Source organism: Bacillus rossius, chromosome 8 (assembly GCF_032445375.1).
Source record: "Bacillus rossius redtenbacheri isolate Brsri chromosome 8, Brsri_v3, whole genome shotgun sequence".
Taxonomy (NCBI): Eukaryota; Metazoa; Arthropoda; class Insecta; order Phasmatodea; family Bacillidae; genus Bacillus; species Bacillus rossius.
In genome coordinates, this window is record NC_086336.1 from 11832359 (window position 1) to 11855868 (window position 23510).

General features: G+C 37.1%; 1 protein-coding gene across 1 annotated transcript in view; it reads right to left on the reverse strand.

Annotated features, from left to right (window-relative positions):
• The window catches only part of LOC134535519 (calexcitin-1), a 251399-nt gene that overhangs the window by 3862 nt on the left and 224027 nt on the right, over positions 1 to 23510 (reverse strand). The window contains exons 4-6 of the mRNA XM_063374662.1: positions 7369 to 7488; positions 5043 to 5157; positions 1926 to 2023 (exon numbers count right to left, since the gene is read on the reverse strand). Coding sequence (XP_063230732.1) covers positions 1926 to 2023; positions 5043 to 5157; positions 7369 to 7488 — 333 coding nt within the window. The remainder of the gene's footprint in view (positions 1 to 1925; positions 2024 to 5042; positions 5158 to 7368; positions 7489 to 23510) is intronic.

The following is a 23510-nucleotide window of genomic DNA, read 5'->3' on the forward strand; positions in this document are numbered from 1 at the left end:
CCTCTGAGAATGCGCTCTGTCGTCCAGACTGACATCACCACTGGCCGAGATAGGAAGAGTCAACACCCCGGGGGACTTTATCTGTTGCCGTCATTGACCAAGTAATTCTGTTTTCGCGTTAAATTCATTACAATCGCTTTCGTAATATCCTCGGGGCCTGCCTTTCTCGGCAGATAGTTAAAAAAATATATATTTTTGACGTGACGTCTAATAAATCAATGAACGCCGGCTGCACGCACGAAAAAGTGTCCCGTAACGCACCTTGTCCCGTTACGCTGTGTCCAGTTAAGCTCACTGTACGCTTGCGCCGCATCTATCTCTCTTCCACTCGATTGGAACAACCATCGATTTGAATTTTTCGAGGCACATTAAACTTGAAACACTCCCATTCGTTTCCTACTTTTCCTATCATAGTCCTATCCTTAACAGAATAACACAGATTGGAAGTAGTTAAATAGCAAACATGTATAAAAGTTATAGTTAAAATAATCTCTTCGTTAAAGTAATAAACATATTTGAATTAATGAGTGCAAATAGAAGTAAATTTATCAATTAAATTGTAGATTTCATTTCACTCCTTCTTTGTATCCATACAAAATAGTGATAATTCAATAAAAATGATTCAATTTTATTCATAAAAATATGCAATCATTTCATCAATGTTTTGTTTAACGATACTTTAAAATTATATGGAGGTCTGAGGCACGTGGTACACCTTAAAAACTCGCATCCCGGTCCATCGGTGAAAAGCTACGGCCACACAGGGCTCTATGGTCGCTATATTCGCGACGTTCGCTACGCGAGTAAACTAGAGCCAGCTGCATCTCAGCAACACAGCTTTGTATGGCCAGTGACACCTATGTTCGCTATGTTGGCGACGTTGCCAGGTGTTTGGTTCTCGGCTATTTTTCTAAAACGTCCCTGACTTCGCACATGTGCACTTAAACAAATACATCTGTTTCCGCGCGGCTGAACTTATGCGTTTGCTTTCTATGAAGTTTAATTTTTCTCAGTATTGGTCTTTAAATAGTCAAGTCGATGGAAAAGTTAACTGAAAGATAACATAAATCGATGGAAGAAAACAGAAGGCAGGATATGTAGGACAATGCCTGGGATTTGATTCCAAGGGAATGCTATCAAACTGAGTTGAATTTATACTGAAATAATATATTTGGTTTCGTTTTCACAAGCATCTGCTACATCAAATGTAAATAATTCATAAAAATCTTTTGTTTTTATATTAAATTTATGAACCCATTTATTTTTACTTTTACATACTATAAGAGCCAGCAGAATATCATCATCGTCGGAATCACCACTCGAATCTCACGGCATGCGTCTTTCCGATGTCGCGAACTAGACTGTCCTGTCTGACCACCTAGTGCAGCGAATATAGCGAACATAGCAAACATAGCGTAGATTTTTGTGTGGGCCATGTCATGGTAATTCTGGTGAATATAATTAAGAAGGGTCCGAATCTCACTCCCCAAACGAGTCACTTCACTCCCTGAGATGTGGCGCCCACTTTACATCCTTCTGTAACAAAAACACCCTGCGAACTTACAACAACATGAAGAGAAAGGGAGGACATTGAATACTACACGTAAAACATCAATGGTAGTAACGTAACAATTTTTTATTTTTTTAGTTCATGGGGCAGGCTTCAGAAACTGAAGAAATTATAAAGTTAAATGTTTGTTTTTATTCACTTTGTGGGATTTTAGGCTTTGTATCTCTTGTGTTTTCTAATGTCTTTCACATTATTACACATATTTTAGAACTGACTGGTGTCCTATTTCTTCTCAAGCGTTTTAAAACAAGTCGCTCAAAACAAATAATTTTAACAATGAAGTGAAGTTACCAATTCTGGGAATTCTGATTTCCACCATTACCATACATATCTCCTCTTCCATCGCCTAACTTACCGAAGAGAATTTCTTGAATGCTTTCCCACACTCATCTTTGGAAAGGCCGTAGCTGCTGCACACCAGTGTAAATTCATCTTCATCAATGCTGCCATCACCTGAAATATACAGCACGTTGTAGTCTCAAACAAACATTCCTTGCAGCAGTGAAGGTCGTCACACATGTATATGATGCATAAAAGTATTTTGACAGTTTTTTTTTTTTTTTTTTTTAGTAGAAGGCACCCAGAAATAATAAATATTTCTGTAATTCACTCAGCTGCTATCTGGGCACAAATATGGTGTTTTGTCATTCCAAGAAAATGGCACTGGTGGGTATCAGTAATTTTATTTGTAATTGAAGGTACTCTGTTAATTGTATAAGGTGAAAGCCATCCAAAAACCAACATACGATATAGTAATTTGTACCGTAACTGAATAAATGAAAGCAGGCTGTTACAGTGAAGATTATTAGTGAGATATGACCACAAAGAAAGAAAATCATTTCCCAACAGGGGAAACTGTGGTAGCTGCCTGCTCTTAAAATGTTTCGCAGAGGTCGCTTTCTTGGATACCGCCCTGGTCCAATGCCAGGCGTTTAGACCAAGTATATCTGAACCACGAGACCAAGTAATGGCCAATGTCAGGCGTATAGACAAGGTGTCTCCGAACCACAAAGCCAGGTCATGTCTAACGTCAAGCCAATAGGCCAAGCGTCCTCGATCATGAGACCTTCATCGTCGATAATTGTTTATTTCAAACAAGCCATAAACTATTTCAACAAACAAGACAAGAGTCTACGAACCGCTATACCTACAGTATGGCTATAATCTATTAAAAGCATATATGGTAATTAACTATGTTTCACAGTTACTATAGGACCAAGAATTCCTGAAAAATGCTTTACGCTTACTACAAGTCCAAGATGTTTAGATCCATTAAATATTCAGTCCTGAATAGACTTGACTGCATAAATTTAACTGAAAGGACGTACCTTCGTCATTAAGGACACACATGCAATAAAAAAGGACATAGTACATCTGAACACATACTTTCATTTAGGACACACAGTCGATAAAAAGTACACACATTGGACATAAGTTCAACAAAATAGGACACACAATTGGACATTCTTTCGTTCCAAAAAAAGGATACACATTTGGACACATAGCTATTCGAAAAAAATGAACCAGCATTCAATTTAAAAAAGGCTCACAATTGGATACAAAATGGACAAATTTGGAAAAACATTTGGACACACACGCGTCAAAAGGACACACATTTGAACACACATTCGACAAAAAAAGGACACAGAACACAGATACGCATTCGTCATTGAGAATAAGCATTGTGTTTCACTTTTTCACTATAACAAAAGTAGAATAATATATTATTTTTATTAAACTCACAAATATAATAATCTACAAAAAATTTTCACTTATCATATCAATATTTTTATTGTATGCATCCCTTTTCTCTCAGGAATTGAATTACGGAGGATATTTCATCCGTACGATAGTAGTCTCTTGCACATACAGAAGAAATCAAATGTCTCAGTCAATTAGTATTGTTCCTCGATGTGTAATACATATTTTCTGCGGTTGTTTTCCTCTTCCTTTCACCTTTACGGTCATATTCAGAAAATATTTAGAGACTTATGTTTTATGACCAGCTTGAAAACAGCCGTCAGCATATAGTTTAATGTAATAATTCGAAATCTTTGAAGTTGAAGCTTCTTCGTCATCTACAAGCATTCTTAATAAGCGTCGTTTAGTGAAGATAAATTTTGAAGAATTTCAAATGAACTTTTTATAAAAAGCTTGAGGGAGAAAATATTTTAATACAGTTTTAATATTTCAAGATTTTTGCATCCTTGCACTACCTACTGAAAATTTTATAAATCCGGCCTGATGACAGCGTACTGATTAAACATTGAGACTGTGGTCTGTGCAATGGAACTTGTCTCCATTTGACATTTCTCAATAGCTTTACTAATTGTCCATGTATCCTTGTACCGCTGTCGTTCTGTCAACATCATTTGTAAACAACTTCGCGTGATGGTCAGTGTTCGGGCACAAACATCACGTGATGCTTAGCAAGTGACCTTTGTGAAATTAATAAGGATAGCAGGCTTGGTCTATATTTGCAAAGCGTCTGGGTTGTAGCCGCGTCAAAGTCGATATAACGTAAGTTTCGGTTGACCCTTGTAGTCGCCATATTTAGAGTAGCAGATACCTACTGGGGTTCTTGGTAATTCTCCTTCCTTTAACTACTCTCGCCTGAGAGTATGCAGGCCTATAGCTGCAGCCAACCAGGAAACACTACCCTCTCAGGCGAAAGTAGTTAATGCAGGATAATTGCCAAGAAACTAGTAGATGACTGATTTAATACAAGTATTTGGACACACGCCACTGAAGTATTGCACTGTTAGTCATGAAAAAAAAATATCAAGAATGCCATATTAAAATAAAAATGAAAACATAAACCCACTTTGAACAAGCTTAAATCCGCTTACGTTGGACAGATGGACACAACGATGAAACTAAAACGGTATAATGGACAACACAATGACGACACAATCGAACACAATCAAAAAATGATTGTCTTCGTCTGTTCTGTTGTCGTATGTCCTCGTCGTGTTGTTCACAATACCGGTTTAGTTTCAATTTGGATCCATCTGTTCGACATCAGCTTCTTTAGGCTTTTACTACGTGGGTTTATGTTTTCAGTTTTATTTATTGTTCGCATAGTCTTGAATTTTATTCCACGACGAAGTGGTGTATTTCCAAAGAATTGTATTAAACCAAAATTCCCCATCGGATGACTCATTTAAAGAACAGTAGGTAAATGCTATCCTGAAGACGGTGACTGCAAGGTCTACCTCCGACGCGGCTAGAACCCAGGGGTCAAGGAAGTGTCCAGTTGGAGACCAGTGGCGTGACAAAGACACCGCTTGTGCTCAGTAGCGGATCCAGAAGGGGGGCTAAGGGGCTCAAGCCCCCTCCAGAAGCATCTGGGTCCACTATTGTTTTAGTGTTTGCCTTGGTGAAGCCTAGCCTCAGATGGGTCAAGCCCCTCCCAAACCAAAATCCTGGATCCACCACCCCGTGTGCTGTCGGGAAGCGCCGCTCCACCTACCTGAGGCGTCCTCCAGGTCGAACATGAAGTTCATGTACACTTGCTGCCACTCGAGGGCGCTGTCCGGCTTCTTGGAGTAGTCGTCCCACATGGTGCACCACTCGTCGTGGGAGATCTGCCGAGAGACCAGCCACAACCCCCGTCAGCCTTCTCGCCCACTGTCGTCCGAGACGCGCACTTCCCTGCTCTCCTAAACCAGGCCATCGTGTGGGGTGGGCTCAAGGCTTCAACGACACGGGAGCGTACACGAATGCCGTACGTGGATACGTAACTCACGGAACAGAGCATCTACAGTGGCACACATATCGGCAAGGAATCGTACGGATTAGATCGGTAATTCCCATCTCTTCTGTTCAGGCCACTCCGTGAAACCAATAGAGCCGAGTATTTGACTGCGGTGGTAGTCATGTTTAAGTTTTAAATGCGATAAAAATCATTTCAAGTACAAGAATATCTGTATAAGACATCAATTATTCCCCCGTGGTTTTATTATATAGCCTTATCTTATCCTCACCCAGGTAATTAAACTACGATTGTGTCAGTCAGAATATTTAAAAGAAAACTCATTCGTCATGTGTCCGTGAATTGTGGAATCGGCAGATGTATAGCGAAACGTAAATATTTGGCGTTTCAGCGTCAGCAGGGAACGAACCTAACTAGCATAAACAACACACTTGTTATTAGCTATCAATATTTCAAATTACGATTACAATAAAATAAGTATGTTTGATAATTCTCACCTCTCTTTTAAATTAAATAAAGACCTAAAGGTAACAGTATTGTGTTCGAGGGTCGTTCTAAAAGTAAAGAACGTTTTGATGTCACGAGCCTCGCCGTTCTGCCTACAACCCCCCCCCCCCCCCCCCCCCCCGCCGCCTCTGAGTCTGGGACCGTCCTATTCCTTCGCGCCAGTCTGACGCTAACAGCGAGCCGCAACGGTCGTTTACTGTTCACAGCGTCACTATGGGAAATGAGGTGTGTATTGCAATACGCTTTTTGCGAGAAAAAAAAACGCACTCCCTATCGACATTTTCGTAAAAATGGTGCATCACGTTTAATGGCGGGCGAACGAATATTCACGATGAAGAACGCTCGGGCCGACCTTCACTTGTGACTGACGAACTCAAATCAAGGATTGATGAAACAAATCCAACAGGATGGACGTTTCACTGTACATCAAAATGGCAACGAACTGGAAGAGGACGTTAATTACTGGTTCAACAACTTGGCTGTAACTGGATATGCTATAGGCATATAAATGCTGTAGATACGCCATGAGAAATGTTAAAATTTTTATGGTGACTATGTAGGTTACATATGTTTTGTAAAATAAGTTTGGTTTTGTTAACTTAAATAAAAATTTAATAGAGAAACTAACGCTATTTACTTTAAAAATGACCCTCGTATTAGAAATTTTAGTTTCAGTCATGGATGAACAGTTGGCTTTCATCTTGGCTAGGTGCGTGCAAATTAACCAATACTGTTGTACTGTCGAGTCTCGTCATACGTAAGACGAAAAGCTTTACTTTTTCAACTATTTGTGATGCTTATTTAAAAATGTATCTAAATAAAGCATATATTTTACGTTGCGATAATATGTGTTGTATATTAAATTACTATATGCGATCTGATTTCAATCACCAGTACTGATTGTACATGAGGTATGTCAAATCATGATTTTGCTATACAGTTTGAGTCTGAATTCACCGACAAACATCGGATGCAGGTTGATCACCAAAATAATGTAGAAATACGTACGACATATGGTCCAAAGTCATTCGAATGCTGGTATACGTTTTTGAAGTTGAATGTGAACAATTTATTTAGTTGAAAATTATAGGGAAAGTATTTAAGATTTAACTCTTAAGTTTCTGGGTAATGATTAGGTACTTAAACACTTAAACCAAGTTCTACAACCACCGGTAAACTTCATACTGTTGTGGAATGATTTAAATTAAAACTTTTCTTAAATTTTTTTCGAACGTTTTGCTATTTCAAACCATTTAAAAGAAATAAATATACAAAAGTGGCAAGTTCTTGAAATATAAATTTACGTTAACTTTATTTAGACGCTCAATGTTAACTTAAATACTTTCTGTATTATTCTAAATAATACATCTTCAAATGTTTAAGAAGCATTTGGGATCACAAGTGGTAATATGTTTGCAGCTGAAATGTGCCTGCAGCTGAAATTCGACGGTTGTGTTTTGACACAGTTTATGGTGAGATACATTTGTAATCTCCACTGAAGTGCTCATGGTGGTTTACCAGGCACATCTCCAAACACGTTCATGAGCGACCCCCCGGGTCTTGAGCAGCGCCTCACCTGACCGTCCTTGTCGGAGTCGGCGCAAGTCTTCAGGCCGTCCCAAATCTTCAGCAGCGTGTTTCTGGTCTTCTGGTAGTTCGCGTCCCCTTGCGCCCATCCTCGCATCCGGCAGATGTTCTGCAACAAGGCATCGCGTACTGAGCATGAAAACAATACAGATACATGATACACTATCAAATATGACAATAAGGGTAGTATTACAAGACGTTCGTTTAAGGTAGCGAAAAACACTGCCTTTTTTTGGGATACAACTGTAACCTAACTCGCGGGTCGTATTACAGAACGTCTCCAAAGCGAATCCCAGAATGGAAACAAAATCGGCAACAGTGTTAATAAACCGTACTCTGTGTGAGACTAGAAACTGGCTTCAAAACTTTCTATCGGACGTTTCGCAACCATCGATACCATTCCACAAAAAAACAGAACGGCCTTTCGAATTTTTTCAAGAACTTTTTCATTTTAAATTATTTATTTTTATGACCATTATAGTGTACACAATGTAGTTCAGGATAGTTTCGATATCATAAAGTTTCATTTTGCACACAGACACGCTTGGTACTTCCTACTTTAATAAAAAGAGACTATAAAAGAGTTAATGGCGCCAGACGCGGGTTGGCCATCCCGACGAAATCAACAAAAAAGTGTGCTCTGTCCATGCGCTGAATTGGGGAAACAGAACGGCAACGGATAGAACACCAAAACCCTTTCCCCAATAATAAGAAACTGGTCGTGTCCTATCGTGCACCAGGAATTTGGTTAGGGTACAGGTGTAGATAATCAACACCTAACTCCATATTTTTGTCTTGGAATACCGACTTAAATTCATGAACTGTATAATAAACAAAGGGATCATCGTAGTTAGGGATAACTGGACCTTCGTATTAGTTACTCCAGTTCCTACTTCTGATTTCCGTGTTCTGTTGTAAACATAGGTAGGTATGCATGTAAAATGAAAAAAAAGAGTGATTGTTTTTTCTGTAGACTTAACAGCTTTGATAAGCACTCCAAGATGATGCTTGTAAGTTCATATTCAAAGTAAGTTAGCTTTGTAAATTTAAGAAGTTATCGACAAAATTGCGAATATCCTTGTTTAATATGCAAGTACCTGGATGACCGAGCTTTGCTCGGTATTTTTTTTGTTGGTAAATTGTGTTTTTTTAGAAATTATATTTAAATACTAATTACATAACTACTGATGAAATTATGAAATATGAATAGTAATTTTTTTTTCAGTGGCCAAACGTGGCGCACGCTCTCGGGAAACATCTAAATGATAAGCCCTTCCTGCTCGTATAATGTTAGTCAAGTTTTGCAAGCATCTTACTTTAGCAGCACGTGTGGGACGAGCGGAAACCTGATTATTTTCATGAAGGTTTTCTTGAAATGAGTCTTCACTTTCTAAAAACTAATCCTAGCTAGATCGATTTATCGCCCCCGAAACCCCCTGCATACTAAATTTCATGAAAATCGTTCTAACCGTTTCCGAGATTCAGATTATATATATACACAAGAATTGCTCGTTTAAAGATATAAGAAAAGTGTTCCTAGTAAATCTAAGCTGATATTTGGAGAGGGATCTTTGCATATATAAACGTGTGTTTTTACCTTAATGTAGAAAATACACAAATTCTTTAACGTATACAGACATTGGTATAAGTTTTTATTAAAATTATTATGTATTTCTCGCCATAATGGTAGTGAAATAATGCACTTCATGTTTCTGGCTAATGAAGGTTTCACTAGTGCAATTAGGCACGTGGAAAAGATTTCAGAATAATTATTAATATTTTTAATATAAGTGGTTTACAGAATATTAGCTTAAGATGATGTGTTCATCCACTAGCTCAGCGAGTGTTGATTACACGGCTATTTTTTTAGGGTGATAAGAGGGGGGGGGGGCAGACCTTGTTTTTCGGCTTTGCTGTGTTGCAGCCATTCTCAAGGGCGGTATACAAATGGAGGCCTGGATTTATGGCAAAATTTTATATGAAAAACCATTCTCAGCCATCGAGCACAGTATGTAGAGTATAGATGCAATGGAAAAAATAAAAATTTTGCATTAATAAGCATTGAAAGAATTTTTTATTTATCTTAATGATATTTCTTTCTATTATAAGAAAATATATATGGTGACAATGCGATGACTGGGTGATTAATAAAATATAAATTATGAATTAACTTTCATGATGACTGAATTTGCTCGCTAATCAAGGTTAGATGTTTACACATCACTGGCGAGTACTGATGGACTAGTTCACATCCCCCCCCCCCTCTTCCCTCCGTCACACAATTCACAAACCAAAAAAATAAAAACAAATTTGATTTGATTTCGAATTATGGATAGCAGTAATTCATTACTGCTTAAAAATAATTCCTAGTATCTAATAATTTGTACAGTATGGTGATTTTATAATTATTTTAAAAAAACCTTACATCTCAAAAACTAAATAAAAAAAATTGGTTGTCTGTAAAGTTGGTTTATGGACGATAGTTTAACGTGACAACGTCATAACAAAACACTGATGAAATGATTGCATACTTTTATGAATAAAATTGAATCATTTATATTGAATTATCACTATTTTGTATGGATACAAAGAAGAAGTGAAATGAAATCTACAATTTAATATATAAATTTACCTTTATTTTCACTGTGCCGTGTATTAGGGATTTAGGCACGTTTTATTTAAAATTTTGTAATCTTAAATATTTTTGGAAATTTTTTTTTTCTCTCTCATCTTATTTTCTCAGCCTCTGTTCTCAGAGGCGAGCTGATTTTCTTTCCCAGCCTCATGCTAGCTTAGCATTCTGGCTAATATTTCTCCCGCCTCCAGGCACGTCGGGGGCCGGTAACGTTATTTCTTCGCGTGACTAATTTTGCCTACAGCAGCTTGGAAGCAGTGCTGAGCCCTGCTAACTCTGTCACGAATCGGTATAGGGTTCACTAGCAGCAAGACACGACAGGAGGATCCCGTGGGCCTTGTGTCCCACAGACCATGCGTTTTTTGAAGCCATCCCCCTCCTGCTCACCCACCCTTTCTTCTCAGAAGTGAGGCTAGGAGCGACGACCGCACGGGGACGTTAACCGGAGTCAAGGCCATCTCAGGCTTGACAGCCGCAGTTACGATTCTGGACTTTAACGACATCTAGCGACGGCTGTGGTAACTAATGCCACTTGTGGGCGTCGGCAGCGCCGACACTACCGCGCTCGCGCGGAGGTAACGACAACCTTTCTCCCCCTTATGTCTCAGGCCGCTAGGTGGCACTGCTGGTTACTCCATTACCCCCTAGCTTGACACTCTCGTCGGTCACTAGTCGATTTATTAGTACTTCTTCTCACCACCAAAAGATAGCGCCTCAGTCGCGCAGTCACTCCAGTAAGATCTAATTTTTTTTATGCCGGACACCTTCGGGTGGACTCGGTAATTTTCGGCTCAGAGCCTACCCCCCCTCCCATTCTCTAGAGATCCCGCGCTTATGATATTCTGGTGATATCCCGCTCTGAACTCACTTCGGTGCGCGCCTCCTGACTGACTGGTACCGTTTGTATCTGCGATCTTCGGCGAATCATCGACATCGTATATTATGTAGTCTTCTCAGACTAGAGGGATGGAGTCCCTAGCTAAAATTATTAACCAGTCAGTAGTTTAGTTGAAAGTAGAGAAACTTAGTAATTTTATATAAATTATTTTCTAATTAATCATGATGACTTCCGTGGCTACCGCGAATCGTGGTTCGAGTTTGCGGAGACGAGACGCCCTCTCCTGAGCGCCAGGACCAACACCCTGTTTCCCCCCCTTTATTTTCCCTCTATTGGCCTTTTGCGCCATTTAAGTATACTGTCTGGAAACAGGTCTAATTCTTTGGAATTTGGACTTCTGTTTCAGACAGGGTTCCAAGTTTGGGGCAATCAAAATCCTCTGGCAGAACCTCTGGAGTCGGTTCCTGCGCAGAATCCACCATCTTTAGGCCTACTACCTCGATAACCGTCTACCTACAGCCCCGGGTGATACCCGCATAATTCTATCTTTTTATTCACGAACTCAAAAATAGTGTAGTAATCCAGTTAAGACAGTGGACAGTAAAAAGCAGTTCGAGGAGAAGAAATTTATATTATGTTTTGCAAGGACTATATGTACAACCTTTAAAGTTACCAATGTCGATTTCATTCATGTTTTTAAGTATTGTTATTTTTGTTAAACATTCAGGGTCGGCCCGATAGTCAATAAGTTCAAAAAATATATAATATGATATAATAAGTGTAATTGTGAGGAATTTAAATAAGATCACTTATCAATAAAAAAACCGATGTCACTAAGGAAAATTTAATATATAAAAGAAAGAAAGAACAATGATTAATAAAATAAGGAAGTCTATAGACGTAACAGTTGTTTTTATTCATTTAATATATAATAACGATCCTTTTTCTCCCAAGTGTTCGTAGGGAGTCTCTAAATTTTCTTGGTTTGCTCCTAGTGTCGCCTGTTGTTGACTTTTATAGTTATTAATTGAGGGCCCCAGTTATCAAAGTTTCCAAATCTTTTTACCTTATTATTTAATTATTCTTTAAGACACTAGGGGTATTACAGCACTCATTAATTCAAATATGTTTATTACTTTAACGAAGAGATTATTTTAACTATAAATTGTATACATGTTTGCTATTTAACTTCTTCCAATCTATTTTATTCTGTTAAGCATTGGACGATGATAGGAAAAGTAGGAAACGAATTGGAGTGTTTCAAGTTTAATGTGCCTCGAAAAAGTCAATTCGATGGTTGTTCCAATCGAGTGGAAGAGAGATAGATGCGGTGCAAGCGTACAATGAGCGTAACGGGACAAAGCGTAACGGGACAATGAGTCATCCTTTTTCGTGCGTGCAGCCGGCGTTCATCGATTTATTAGACGTTGTCACGTCAAAAAAAAATCTTTTAGAGTTTTTTTATTTATAACCCTCGCTTGCAAGCACCCAAGCACCCCAGTAGTTGGCGCCGAGCAAATGAGATATCTCGGGAACGTCACCAGGTTGGCGAGGCGCGATCACCGTGTGATTATTATTGTTAATCGATCAACTTGGAATACGTCAAAATAAAAATGAATGTGTGTTTTGGAGTCTACGCTCGACAAAAGTGAAACTTATTGCTTCAGATATAGATAAAGTATTAGTACCTATATTTATTGAACAGAAGATAATAATTTAAAATAGTAAGAATGAAGGTATGATCTAAAGAAAAAAAAAGCCTTTTTCGCATCCGTTCACTGACCCTTTTTGTCGCCTATTTTCGCGGTTTATTTCCACTTTGCCTTTGATAATACATCTGCTACTGCCTTTTAATTATTTTCAGGCATGATGATAAAACATGATCTCCAGCTGAATAAAATGGAAGAACAAAAAAGAACTCTAAATCGAACATAAATTACACAAATAAAGTCTATCTCACAAGTCTATAAGTCCTTTTGAGATTTCAAATCACAGTGTTCACATGCACTTATAAAGCTAACATCTTAAGTCTACACGTCGTTTTTACATTTCAAATCACACTATTCACATAAAAATTAATTATAATTACAAATGTTAATTGCACAAATCAACAAATCTTTTCCACATAAATAAATAAATTTTAGATAATTTAAATAAAATAAAATAAATATGGTAGTGTCAATCGTTAGCCTTTACGCAAAATAAGGAGCAGATAAACACAAGCAGCGTTACAAGAATTCCGTTGCATCACTGCTGCGTCATTTCTACCTCTCCCCTGCCATCTCCCTTCCGGCAGTTACAACAAGCATACAGCAAGCTCCACTACATAAACACAAATAATTGACATCCATACGACACGTCTCTCATTAAATGAAGGCTTTGTATTTTAACAACTTTTTCTTTCTGTTTTAGCTACATCGGTAAAGTACGCATCTTTACTAGGCATATCTGTTGGTCAATTCTTTATTTTTAAGTCCGGTCAACGAGCATATATTATTACGCTAACAAGCTTATATTTTTAATTTTCACGCTATAAATGTTTACTTACGGCATAAAAAATTAGTGCAGTGAAAAAAATTTAGCTACTCACTACTTCACGAAAGTTATTTAATTTATGATGCAAGTAAGGATTGCAGACAATATTTTGTTTCAAGCGAGAAAGCATTTTATAACCGAGAAATAATTTTCTGTTTCTTGCCGTATGTCCATGTGTCTAAAACGACTCCTCAGAAAAATAATTTTGTATCAACATAGATCCATGGCTGCGGGAGGGGGGGGGGGGGAGGACGTCGGGAGAACAAATGGCAGAAGTGAAACCGTGGCATGACAGGACACCTGAAACGAGGACGCTCTAATTGAATCTAAACAACAAATTTAATCTTCCAGGTTGCCTTGCCACAAATCAAAAGTGCAAAGCACCACAACGGCTTTGCGTGGTGCCGGCGTGATTTTTCAGGTCGGAATGTTTTTACACTTCACGGCGTGTGAAACAACACAGAACCTTTGTTCATCACAAATTTGTGCAAGACAAATGACGCTCTCTGGGACATTTCCACATGAATGACCTTAAATTTCGCTGTAGATGGGACAGAAAAAAAAAAGCGCGTGTAACTCAGTAAACGTGATAGAAATGAAACTTCTTTGGCAATTCAAACTGTGCGTGTTTCTTCAAACAATTCTGCCATGTGGAAAACGCCACATCTCTGAACGAAATATGAAATTCATAACAGGTAGCGCTATCTATGCGGGAAATGCAGGAAATGTCTCAACAGCTCTTTCTACACTGCTGGCTGAACAAGGAACGCGAGCGCGTTGGTAGCAAATGTAAAATTCAGTGCACTTACAACTAACTGTATAGGCTACCTATATCTATTTTATGAAACATGAGGATCTGCATAAAGTCTTATTCTTTCGTTCATCTGTCTCTCTCGATTATATTTTCGAATCATTGCACAAAGAGAACAAAAATGAGCCCAGCAACATATAAAGCATAGTGCTCTCTTCATCTATGTATCCTTGGCCAAGTACCTATTCCCTGTTATTTTCGCGTTACAGACGTTTCTAAACAATGTTACACGAAAACGTTGCACTAAAATTCGGCCTTTAAAATTTAATCTCACTGTGCCCAAAGAAGTTTCACTATATATATGTATATATATGATTTTAAATATTTTCATGTAGTTTTGTACAAAAAATACACACGAATTTGCAATCATAATACATTTTGTTTTTTTAAGACCAGGGTGGTCAGAACTTAACGAAAAACTTCTGCTACAGAATCATCACAAAAAAAAGTTGAAAACGTATATGGTAGCTCTTAAGGTCTAAGATGCTTCCCAAGAAATTTGAAGTTAGAGCTGAAGTATTTTTAATAGAAAATAACAGGGAAAGCGTTTAAGATGGAACACTAAGTGTTCTACAACCACCGCAAAACATTTCGCTGTGGTAAAATGATTCCAGTGAAATAATTTGGTGTAAACACATTAATAATTTTCCATAAACTGTTCCGACGGTACACACGCTCGTTCAGAAACACAACAGTGACCTATTTGCTCTCTCGAGGCTCGCAGACAAAGAAAAGTCGCGACGCTCCCTTCGCTAAAGATTCTAGACCCTGATTCCCCAACCGAGTTGGTGCCGCGGTTAACGGTAAACATTTTCACCTTTAATTGACGAAGAACGCTGGTTAAAAATTATCCAGGGATCTTCGTCAATGAACGTCTTATCTTCGCGAAATTACGGACACTTGAGCATGAATGCAGAAGAATATTTTTGGTTTACTAGCAAAACATTTAAGAACTGGTTAAGTCTACACCAAGAGCACTCTTATTTTGCCCACGTAGTGTTTACCTTTGTCCATAACGAAATAATTGATCAACGGGGAAGTCAAATAGGGCGCAGTTTCTACGAAGATTCAGTTATTTTGAAGAACTTTCCGTAAATTTACTGTAACTTCTAGCAGTGTGGTTGGCTGGTAACTCTCCTGCCACAAGGCACTCAGAGCAGGATTCCTCGCCAGTGGCACACGTGACGGGCTCTGCCTTGACCTGGTGGGTTTTCTCGGGGTACTCCCGTTTCCCCCTCACCAATGCACTCGGCTACTACTCCGCACACATCACTTCGCCCCTCGTTGTCACTAACGACCTATATGCGTGCCCCGATTTCAAGTAGCTAGCGCTCTGGAGCAAATAATCTGTAGCCGCCTCCCTTGGAACACTTTTCCAGTCACCCCCAAACATCGTTTAACATTTTACGAATTCAAACTTATTTATCATCTGTTTTAAAACAGCACATAATGCAAATAAACACTGAGGTTTCTTAAAGAACACATCACCTTATAAATGAGACCAATAATGCTGCAACAGTTTATCTTTTTCTTTCACGGCAAGCGCGGGGATATTACACGTATTTCTGTTGAGCTTTAAATTTTACGATTTGATGTGTATTTTTGAAAATCAAATCTTATCACTATGTTAAAAAAAACTTATTTTTCCCGTGCCTCAATTTTTTTTTGCACCACATATTCTCCCGCCTATTCGTGAACGAGACGTTCAACTACAGTTCTTTCATCAACTTGTATTACACTGCCTGCCCCAAAATCACTATCTTCGAGCATTACACTCTTACTGCGTGAAGATCAAGACTTGGATGGTACGATATTCACAGTTTGGCGAATATCGAAAATTGATGTTTCATAGTCTAAATTTTACTTAGAGGAATTTTCTCAAGATCAGACAAATCCGAATCTAAATTATTTGAAACACTTCTATCAAAATCAGTTAATTCCTCCTATTTATTTTAGTGATATTCAATGATTTTGATTTGAACAAAGCCTCAACCACATATTCTTACTAAAGTGCACTGAATTATTTGTCATTATATGCTTGCTTATTGAATATTTTTGTGAAAAGCGTTTATCATTTCACTATTTTATCAGCAGACATGGGTTGTACAGTACCTAGACAGTTCGCCCACCATTCCTGAACGTGACTTGGAATGAGACCCTGTGGCTTAGGCCAAGGCCACAAATTTTCTGGCTGATAATTTTTTATATTTTAGTTTATGTATCACTATGTCTTTTAGTCTGCAATTGGTTTTGACGTGACAACGTCTAATGAATCGATGAACGCCGGCTGCACGAACGAAAAAGTATCCCGTTACGCATATTGTCCCGTTACGCGGTGTCCCATTACGCTCATTGTACGCTTGAGCCGCATCTATCTCTCTTCCACTTGATTGGAACAAACATCGATTTGAAGTTTTCGAGGCACATTAAACATGAAACACTCCCATTCGTTTGCTACTTTTCCTATCATCGTCCTATCCTTAACAGAACAACACAGATTGGAAGAAGTTAAATAGCAAACATGTATAAAAGTTATATAAAAATTAATTTCTTCGTTAAAGTTATAAACATATTTGAATTAATAAGTGCAAATAAAAGTAAATTTATCAATTAAATTGTAGATTTCATTTCACTCCTCCTTTGTATCCATACAAAATAGTGATAATTCAATAAAAAATGATTTAATTTTATTCATAAAGTATGAAATCATTTCATCAATGTTTTGTTATGACGTTGTCACGTTAAACTATCGTCCGTAAACCGACTTTACAGACAAACCATTTTTTTAGTCTAGTTTTGATATTTATTTACGGCAGCTCATACACTCGTAGATAGGTATATAATGTAAGCTATCATAATGTACGCGGCTGTCTCATAAGTTTGTGGATATTTAAATTATTTGGTTTGTTATGTTTGGGGTCAGTAACTTGCGATCAATCCAACTGATGTGGTGAGCGCACGTGTCAACGTTTCAATTTAAAATTGCTTTACAATCTAAGGCAATTATGATTTACAATAGACTTGTGCTATTTTGCTGCCTGCACGAGCCCCTTTTGATTGGAGAACTTTTAGCTCCCATTTCCTGCACGTTTAAAAGTTTGGAAATACGTTAAGCTCACTGAAGATTTATTAACAAATAAAAATAAATAGTTGGTACCAATGACAAATCTATGTAGAACTTTACCAGACTTTAGTGCTTTGCTGGGAAGACAAAGTTTAAAATTAAAACGATTTATACTTATAGGAGTTTTAGCTGATGTTTAGGAATCAATTTTATAAATGCAAAATATTTATTTATTTATATTTTTTGAGCTGCCACCTTTTTTTTTCCTTTTAGTATGAAAGAAAGTTTTGTAATATGTATTTGTATTTTAGCGACGCGTATTTTAGGAAAATATTATAAAGCATAATTTTTATGCCCTTGTTAATTTGTTGTTCAGGTATTTGTATGATATCGCGAGTTATTTTTGAATAAACGTGCGCATGATATTACAGAACTTTAAATTGGTGTTGTAATCTGTAAACTTTTAGTGCATATTTTTTCCCTGTTACACGGAGTTCTCCTTAATATTATGTCTGCCAATCTTTGTATCTAAACCCTCATTCAGTAGAGTTAAGGTGTTTTGTAATCGTACTAAGTTCGCGAGTTTAGCAACTTTTATGTACTCTAAACTCCTGACAGTGAGCGACGAAGTTGTGCTCCGCTGCGGGTCAAGTGGTTATTTGAGCAGCAGGGGAGACACAATCCCACATTTGGAACAGCGGCTGAATTCAGGGGATGTGTCGAGGAAATGTATGGCACATTGACCAAGGTCACTACGTTTTCCACGGGTGAAAATCTTTAATTTTCGCCAGTGAAGATCTCCTGGTCACCACGCTTCTCGCGTCGCCATCACAGATCCATAAATCTTCAAATGATACTCTCAGAAATCATTGACATAGAAGCCTAAATGTAACAGGCAAACTAGAACTAAGGCTACAATTATACTGCACAATTAACTACTTCGTTTGAATATGTTTAACCTAGCAACTGGTTTCATGTATCCGAAAATGTTACAATCACGATTCCTCATTCAAACTGAACAAGTTTTTCAATAAGCTACTTTAGAAAGACCCATCTTCAATGCTTACTTGTTATTGGTTGGTTTGACGTCAACAAACCATGTCTTAAAGTATGGCCGAAAGCGAGCCGTAAAGCAGTAAAAAAATATAGGTTATTAAAATATATGAACTGATATCTTCCGTGTAAGTGAAAGACAATACAGAATAATTGTGTGATATTATAATTTTAAGCTTGCCTTTAATGAAGAACACCGAAACATAAACATTGCAATCGCTGCGAGCTGTAAACATGATTTCACGTAAAAATTGACTCGTCCTTTCTTCTCAACCAAGTAAAATGTCTTCAAATATGGCTACTTTAACATGTTCAAAGAAATCACTTTATGTATGCTGTGTAATAGTTCTTTTAATATTATCGTTTTTTAAGGCTTTACTGAAAATCTTATCAAATTTTTCTCTTTTGAAAGATGTAAAAGTCAAATATCTTTTACAGAATCCACATTCGAATGTTTCATCTGATCTGGGGTTTAATTTACACGAAACATTGCGACGTATGCTCCCTAGGTTCTGGTGTATTCAGACGCTCGCTGTTATCTCGGCCTGCTGCGTGCTGACGTCACGATCCTCATCCTTCATTGGCTGCGGTTTCTTATCAGTTAACGTGTGGCCCTACGTTACGCCACGACCCTCATGTCTGGCTTGCGTCTAATGAAGCGAGCGTAATTAGTGGAGTGTTTTCTTTATTTATCAACAATACTTCTTCACGACGATGTTTAAAGCCCTTCTGGAATATATTTCAATTTTATTAACATTTTAATAATTAAAAAAAAATATTTTTTTTCTGTCCATTTTTGTTTTACATTTTTTTTTGCTGTGATTCAGATAGATTGAATTGGCTGTCATGCTATATACTAACATAGGTATGTAATTATCTTACTACCCTTATTTAGAAAAATATCCACCATTAATTGCGAGTTTAAAGAACTTCCAAATTAATAAAATTTATTCTCAATGTCTTAACTCAAACTTTAAATACAAGTCCGAGTTTTTACAGATAAACATTTAATAACTGTTCACTAATGATTGGTATCAAACGTTTTGCTACAATTTTTTTTTGTAAATATTAGCAAAAATTTGAGACAGTTATTTACTATCTTCAAAACTATAAGTAAATATCATGTTTCAAAACTTAACTGCAAACTTTTTAAAAATAAGACGAAGGTGATAAATATATCCCAGTGTTTCTTTTTTTTCTTGTTATTACAATTATTAGGACAGGATTTCGTCTAGATAACTGGCCAGTGGCAGTGCCACTACCCGTAGCAATTTTTTTGTTGCATATAATTGTTTTATTTCCCTTATTCGTTTGATAAATAGTAATTTATTTTATATATTACTTGCTGAATACCCAATGGGAAAGTATTTTATCTTCATTTTTGATGAATTACCAAAAACCCTGATACAACAGACTTTTATTTATAAAAAGAAGCCTAAACATTAATTTCCATGTTTCTAACTTCAAAAATGACAAACTTCCGTACAAAATTTACCCCGTATTTAACCCCTTTAGGAGTTGAATTTTCAAAAATCCTTTCTTTGTGCTCAACTAAGTTATATAAAGAACACCTATGCAAAAAATAATTATTCTAGAACAATCGTTTTAACCTGTGCGTTGACTCACAGTCAGTATTATTTTTATTAAATATATATTTTACATTTATCATAAATAAATAACAACTTATTTATTTAATTGTTTACGCAAGCTTCAAGGAAATATGGTTTTCTTAAAAATTTTAATCAAAACACATTTTGGTTGCTCAAAAAGAATAGTAATGTTTCATGTGACAAAATCTAATCCCAATATACTTATTAAATATTATTTAATGTGTTAGAATAAGTTTTTGACACACATTTTATTTACGTCATAATGGTAAAAACATTATATAGACTTGAAACTCTAACAATATGAAGATCTCTTAACGGAAACATAATCGGTTCCCTAAATTAAGACAGTCTCTCTACGAGTGTGTTGGCCTATTTTGGGTAGGGGGACTACGAATTAGATCAAAACATGTGCACACCATGTACGTTTGAGATATCTGAAGCGTAATTCAATATTTTATTTTGAGTAAGTAAATCATGTGTTAGGCTAGATGTGAATTATGCAGGTATATAATACACAGAAATATGAAAGTTAAATTTCTATGCTTAGTAGGACCATTTCCTAAGTTATCATTTCCTAATATGGATAACTTTTTGCCATCTTCAAATTGTTTTATATCTAGCCATAATTAGGGAACATGTAGTTCAAATATAGCAAAATCTAACCTTTATAGCTTAACTGGGCATGGGACATAGCATTAGATACTTGTTGGTCATTGTGCGAGGACTAGTGAAATGGTATGTGTACCTACTCCCTGCGTGAATAAATTATTATTTACTGTCCCCTGGTAACTTTTAAATAATATAAAATTTCACGGAGTGAAATAGATTGAAAGAATATGTTTCTTACTTTATAATTTCAAAAATGCAGATAAATCATTCGAAATATAAATTTTTAGCAAAAAAGATAATACTGAATAACAGGAAAAAATTTAAATAGTTATTTACTTTATTATGTGCTCGCAGGTACTGAAAGTTTTAGTCCTGTAACTTTTCTCAGATTTGACATATATATAAAAAGTAGTATCAGTGGTGACCATTACCCAACTGCCACTTGCAAAGCAACACATGGCGTTTGTTTGCGAACACTACAACTATTTGAAGTTGTTTACAAACACTTTCGACAGATAATCAGTGGCTGGAGGATACGAAGATCATTGATACTACTTCTGTGAAGTGTTAAATTTGGGACAAGTTACACGGCACAGACTATAGAAGAGGAGTAATTGTGGCTACCGTCAGTGTGTGTACGCCGTTGTTGAGGCTCTATTGTCCTGTCGCTGCGCGGATGAACGGTCGGGGTGACGCTATCGAGAGCACCGCCAGCCATCCTGGCGATAGAGCTGCTCCAAGAGCCTTCAGAGTGCCCCGACCCGAGAGAATCCCGTGAGGACGTGGGCGTATGGGAGAAGATATGCGCGAAGACATTTGTCCGTGGAGAAAAACTTGAAGACAAACTAAATAATTACTTACTTTGGCGAGTGGCGTCCTTTTTGGGGAAAGACCAGTGTGGGACCTAGACTTGGCGGGGCCCTAAACCATTTGCTTTTGCGGGGCTCCAAGTATGTTGGAGAGGGGCCTTGGAATAGCCACCACTCGGAGAATTTGAAGAATAAACTAACGAAAACAACGCTTTTAATACAATCTTGAACTTAAATTTAAGCGAAAATTTTTGATAAATTTGTCTCACGAAATTAAGATATTATTTTGTAATTATGTATACTGGAGTTAGTTGTTTTTATAAATACTAATGATCTAATTCCGGTGAAGTCGCGTAGTTACACGAGAAAGTAAAACTTTTGAAAGTTTTTATACTAACAAATAATGGAAACTCAATTGAAATCTGAACCATTTTGAATGAAATGCTAATAACTACTGAATACTCCTATTTTTTTCCATTAATGTATGTATTTTCCACAGAAAAATAGACACGCGAGGAAAATAAAGATGAAACGGGCCCATCTGGAGCCGCCACTGGGGAAGTCTGCCCCCGCGACTTGCAGTCCTTCATTTCAGCGAAGATGTTCAACGCTTTAGGCGAATCTGGTGGATTTCAGCCGCGTCATAGTCGAAGAAATAATATCGCAGTGTCACGGTGGGCATTATCAGGATAGCAGGTGCTTACTACAATACTACTTAGTGCAATCCTGATGATAGTGGGGCGGTAAGCTGTAATTTAGACAATGGCCTAATTTCAATCCTCCAAGCGAACCTAAATTAGATAGTATAGGCCTATCGGTGTTGTCACGTGCATATTACTTAAGAAGTACAATATCTGTAAAGACTATAAAAGACAGCTAAGTGCCAAAAATATAATTATAAAAATATTAATTTTTTCTTTGAAATATGTATCTAACATTTAATTTTAATTCCAGTGTTGTTGTCATACTTGGTTTGATAAAATATGAACAGCAATCATAATGGTAATAAAATATAATGTGTTGGTTTTACATTATAATTCTCTTATTGAAGTGAACTTATAATAAAGAAATAATAAAACTTTTTTCGGACATAGGATATGTAATGCAGAATACTAAATCAACAAAAATATTTTTAAAATAATTAGCCAAGTAAAGTACATTGTGAGATATTTTAAACAAAGCACGCTTTTCGATTCTACGAAGTGAATATCAAATCTGATTCTAATTAATAGCGGACTAAATTATGGTACAAAAACTTAGGTATGTAATGCTAAAATTGATCAATATATATTATAAATAAAAATCATTTTCTACATTGATAGAGTGGTGTGGCCAGTATTTTATTTTGCCTGGGGAAGGTGGTGGTATTTTAGCATTGTTCTCCAAAAATGAATATTAGCACTAACTATTTTTAATTTGGCAGCCTAAGTGTGCTATTTTACGTACACTCTAATTAGAGCAACAAGAAACAAAAAAAAAAAATTGAAGTGTGACAGCATAGAAAAATTATTTCATGTAATTTGTGTATATAGATGTCATCTTTCTAGCTACGCCACTGAATTGACTCTCATGAATATTTTTATCCTTTGCATTACACCACAAATATTCTACGACTGTGTGTGTTTCACAAAAATTTACATGTTTTTGACTTGAACTTATCAGTTGAAGCGCACTAGCGTTCATGTATATATGTATTTTACGATTCAAAACTCAAAGAGTTTAACGTAATTATACTGTCGTCACTATTCTGTCTCGTGTGTCAGAGCTCGTAAACAGTGTGAGATATTAAATTAAATCTGTTCAGACTATGTATTTATTTGACCCAAAACTGAAGGTATGGCTTAATTCTGTATTTTTCTTATTAAAGCTCCATACTTTAAGGGTTTCAAAATTCTGTTCTTTAGATCGTTACCTAGAACAGCAATTTATTTTTTATTTGATATTTTTTATATTGTTACGAACGTGAGCAAGGCCGCGACACGTGCAGGTGCACAGCTGGCTGACATCATGTGGCCGCGCAACATGAGACGTGCCGCGCGCACCTGGGTCGCCGCTTCCCCTCCCTCCAGCCCTCAGCACCCCGTGCGGCGCTGTTAGTTTGACATCCGAAACCTGATAGCTGCGGAGTTACGCGAGGCGCCGACACGTGTTTCGAGAGATTTCTGCC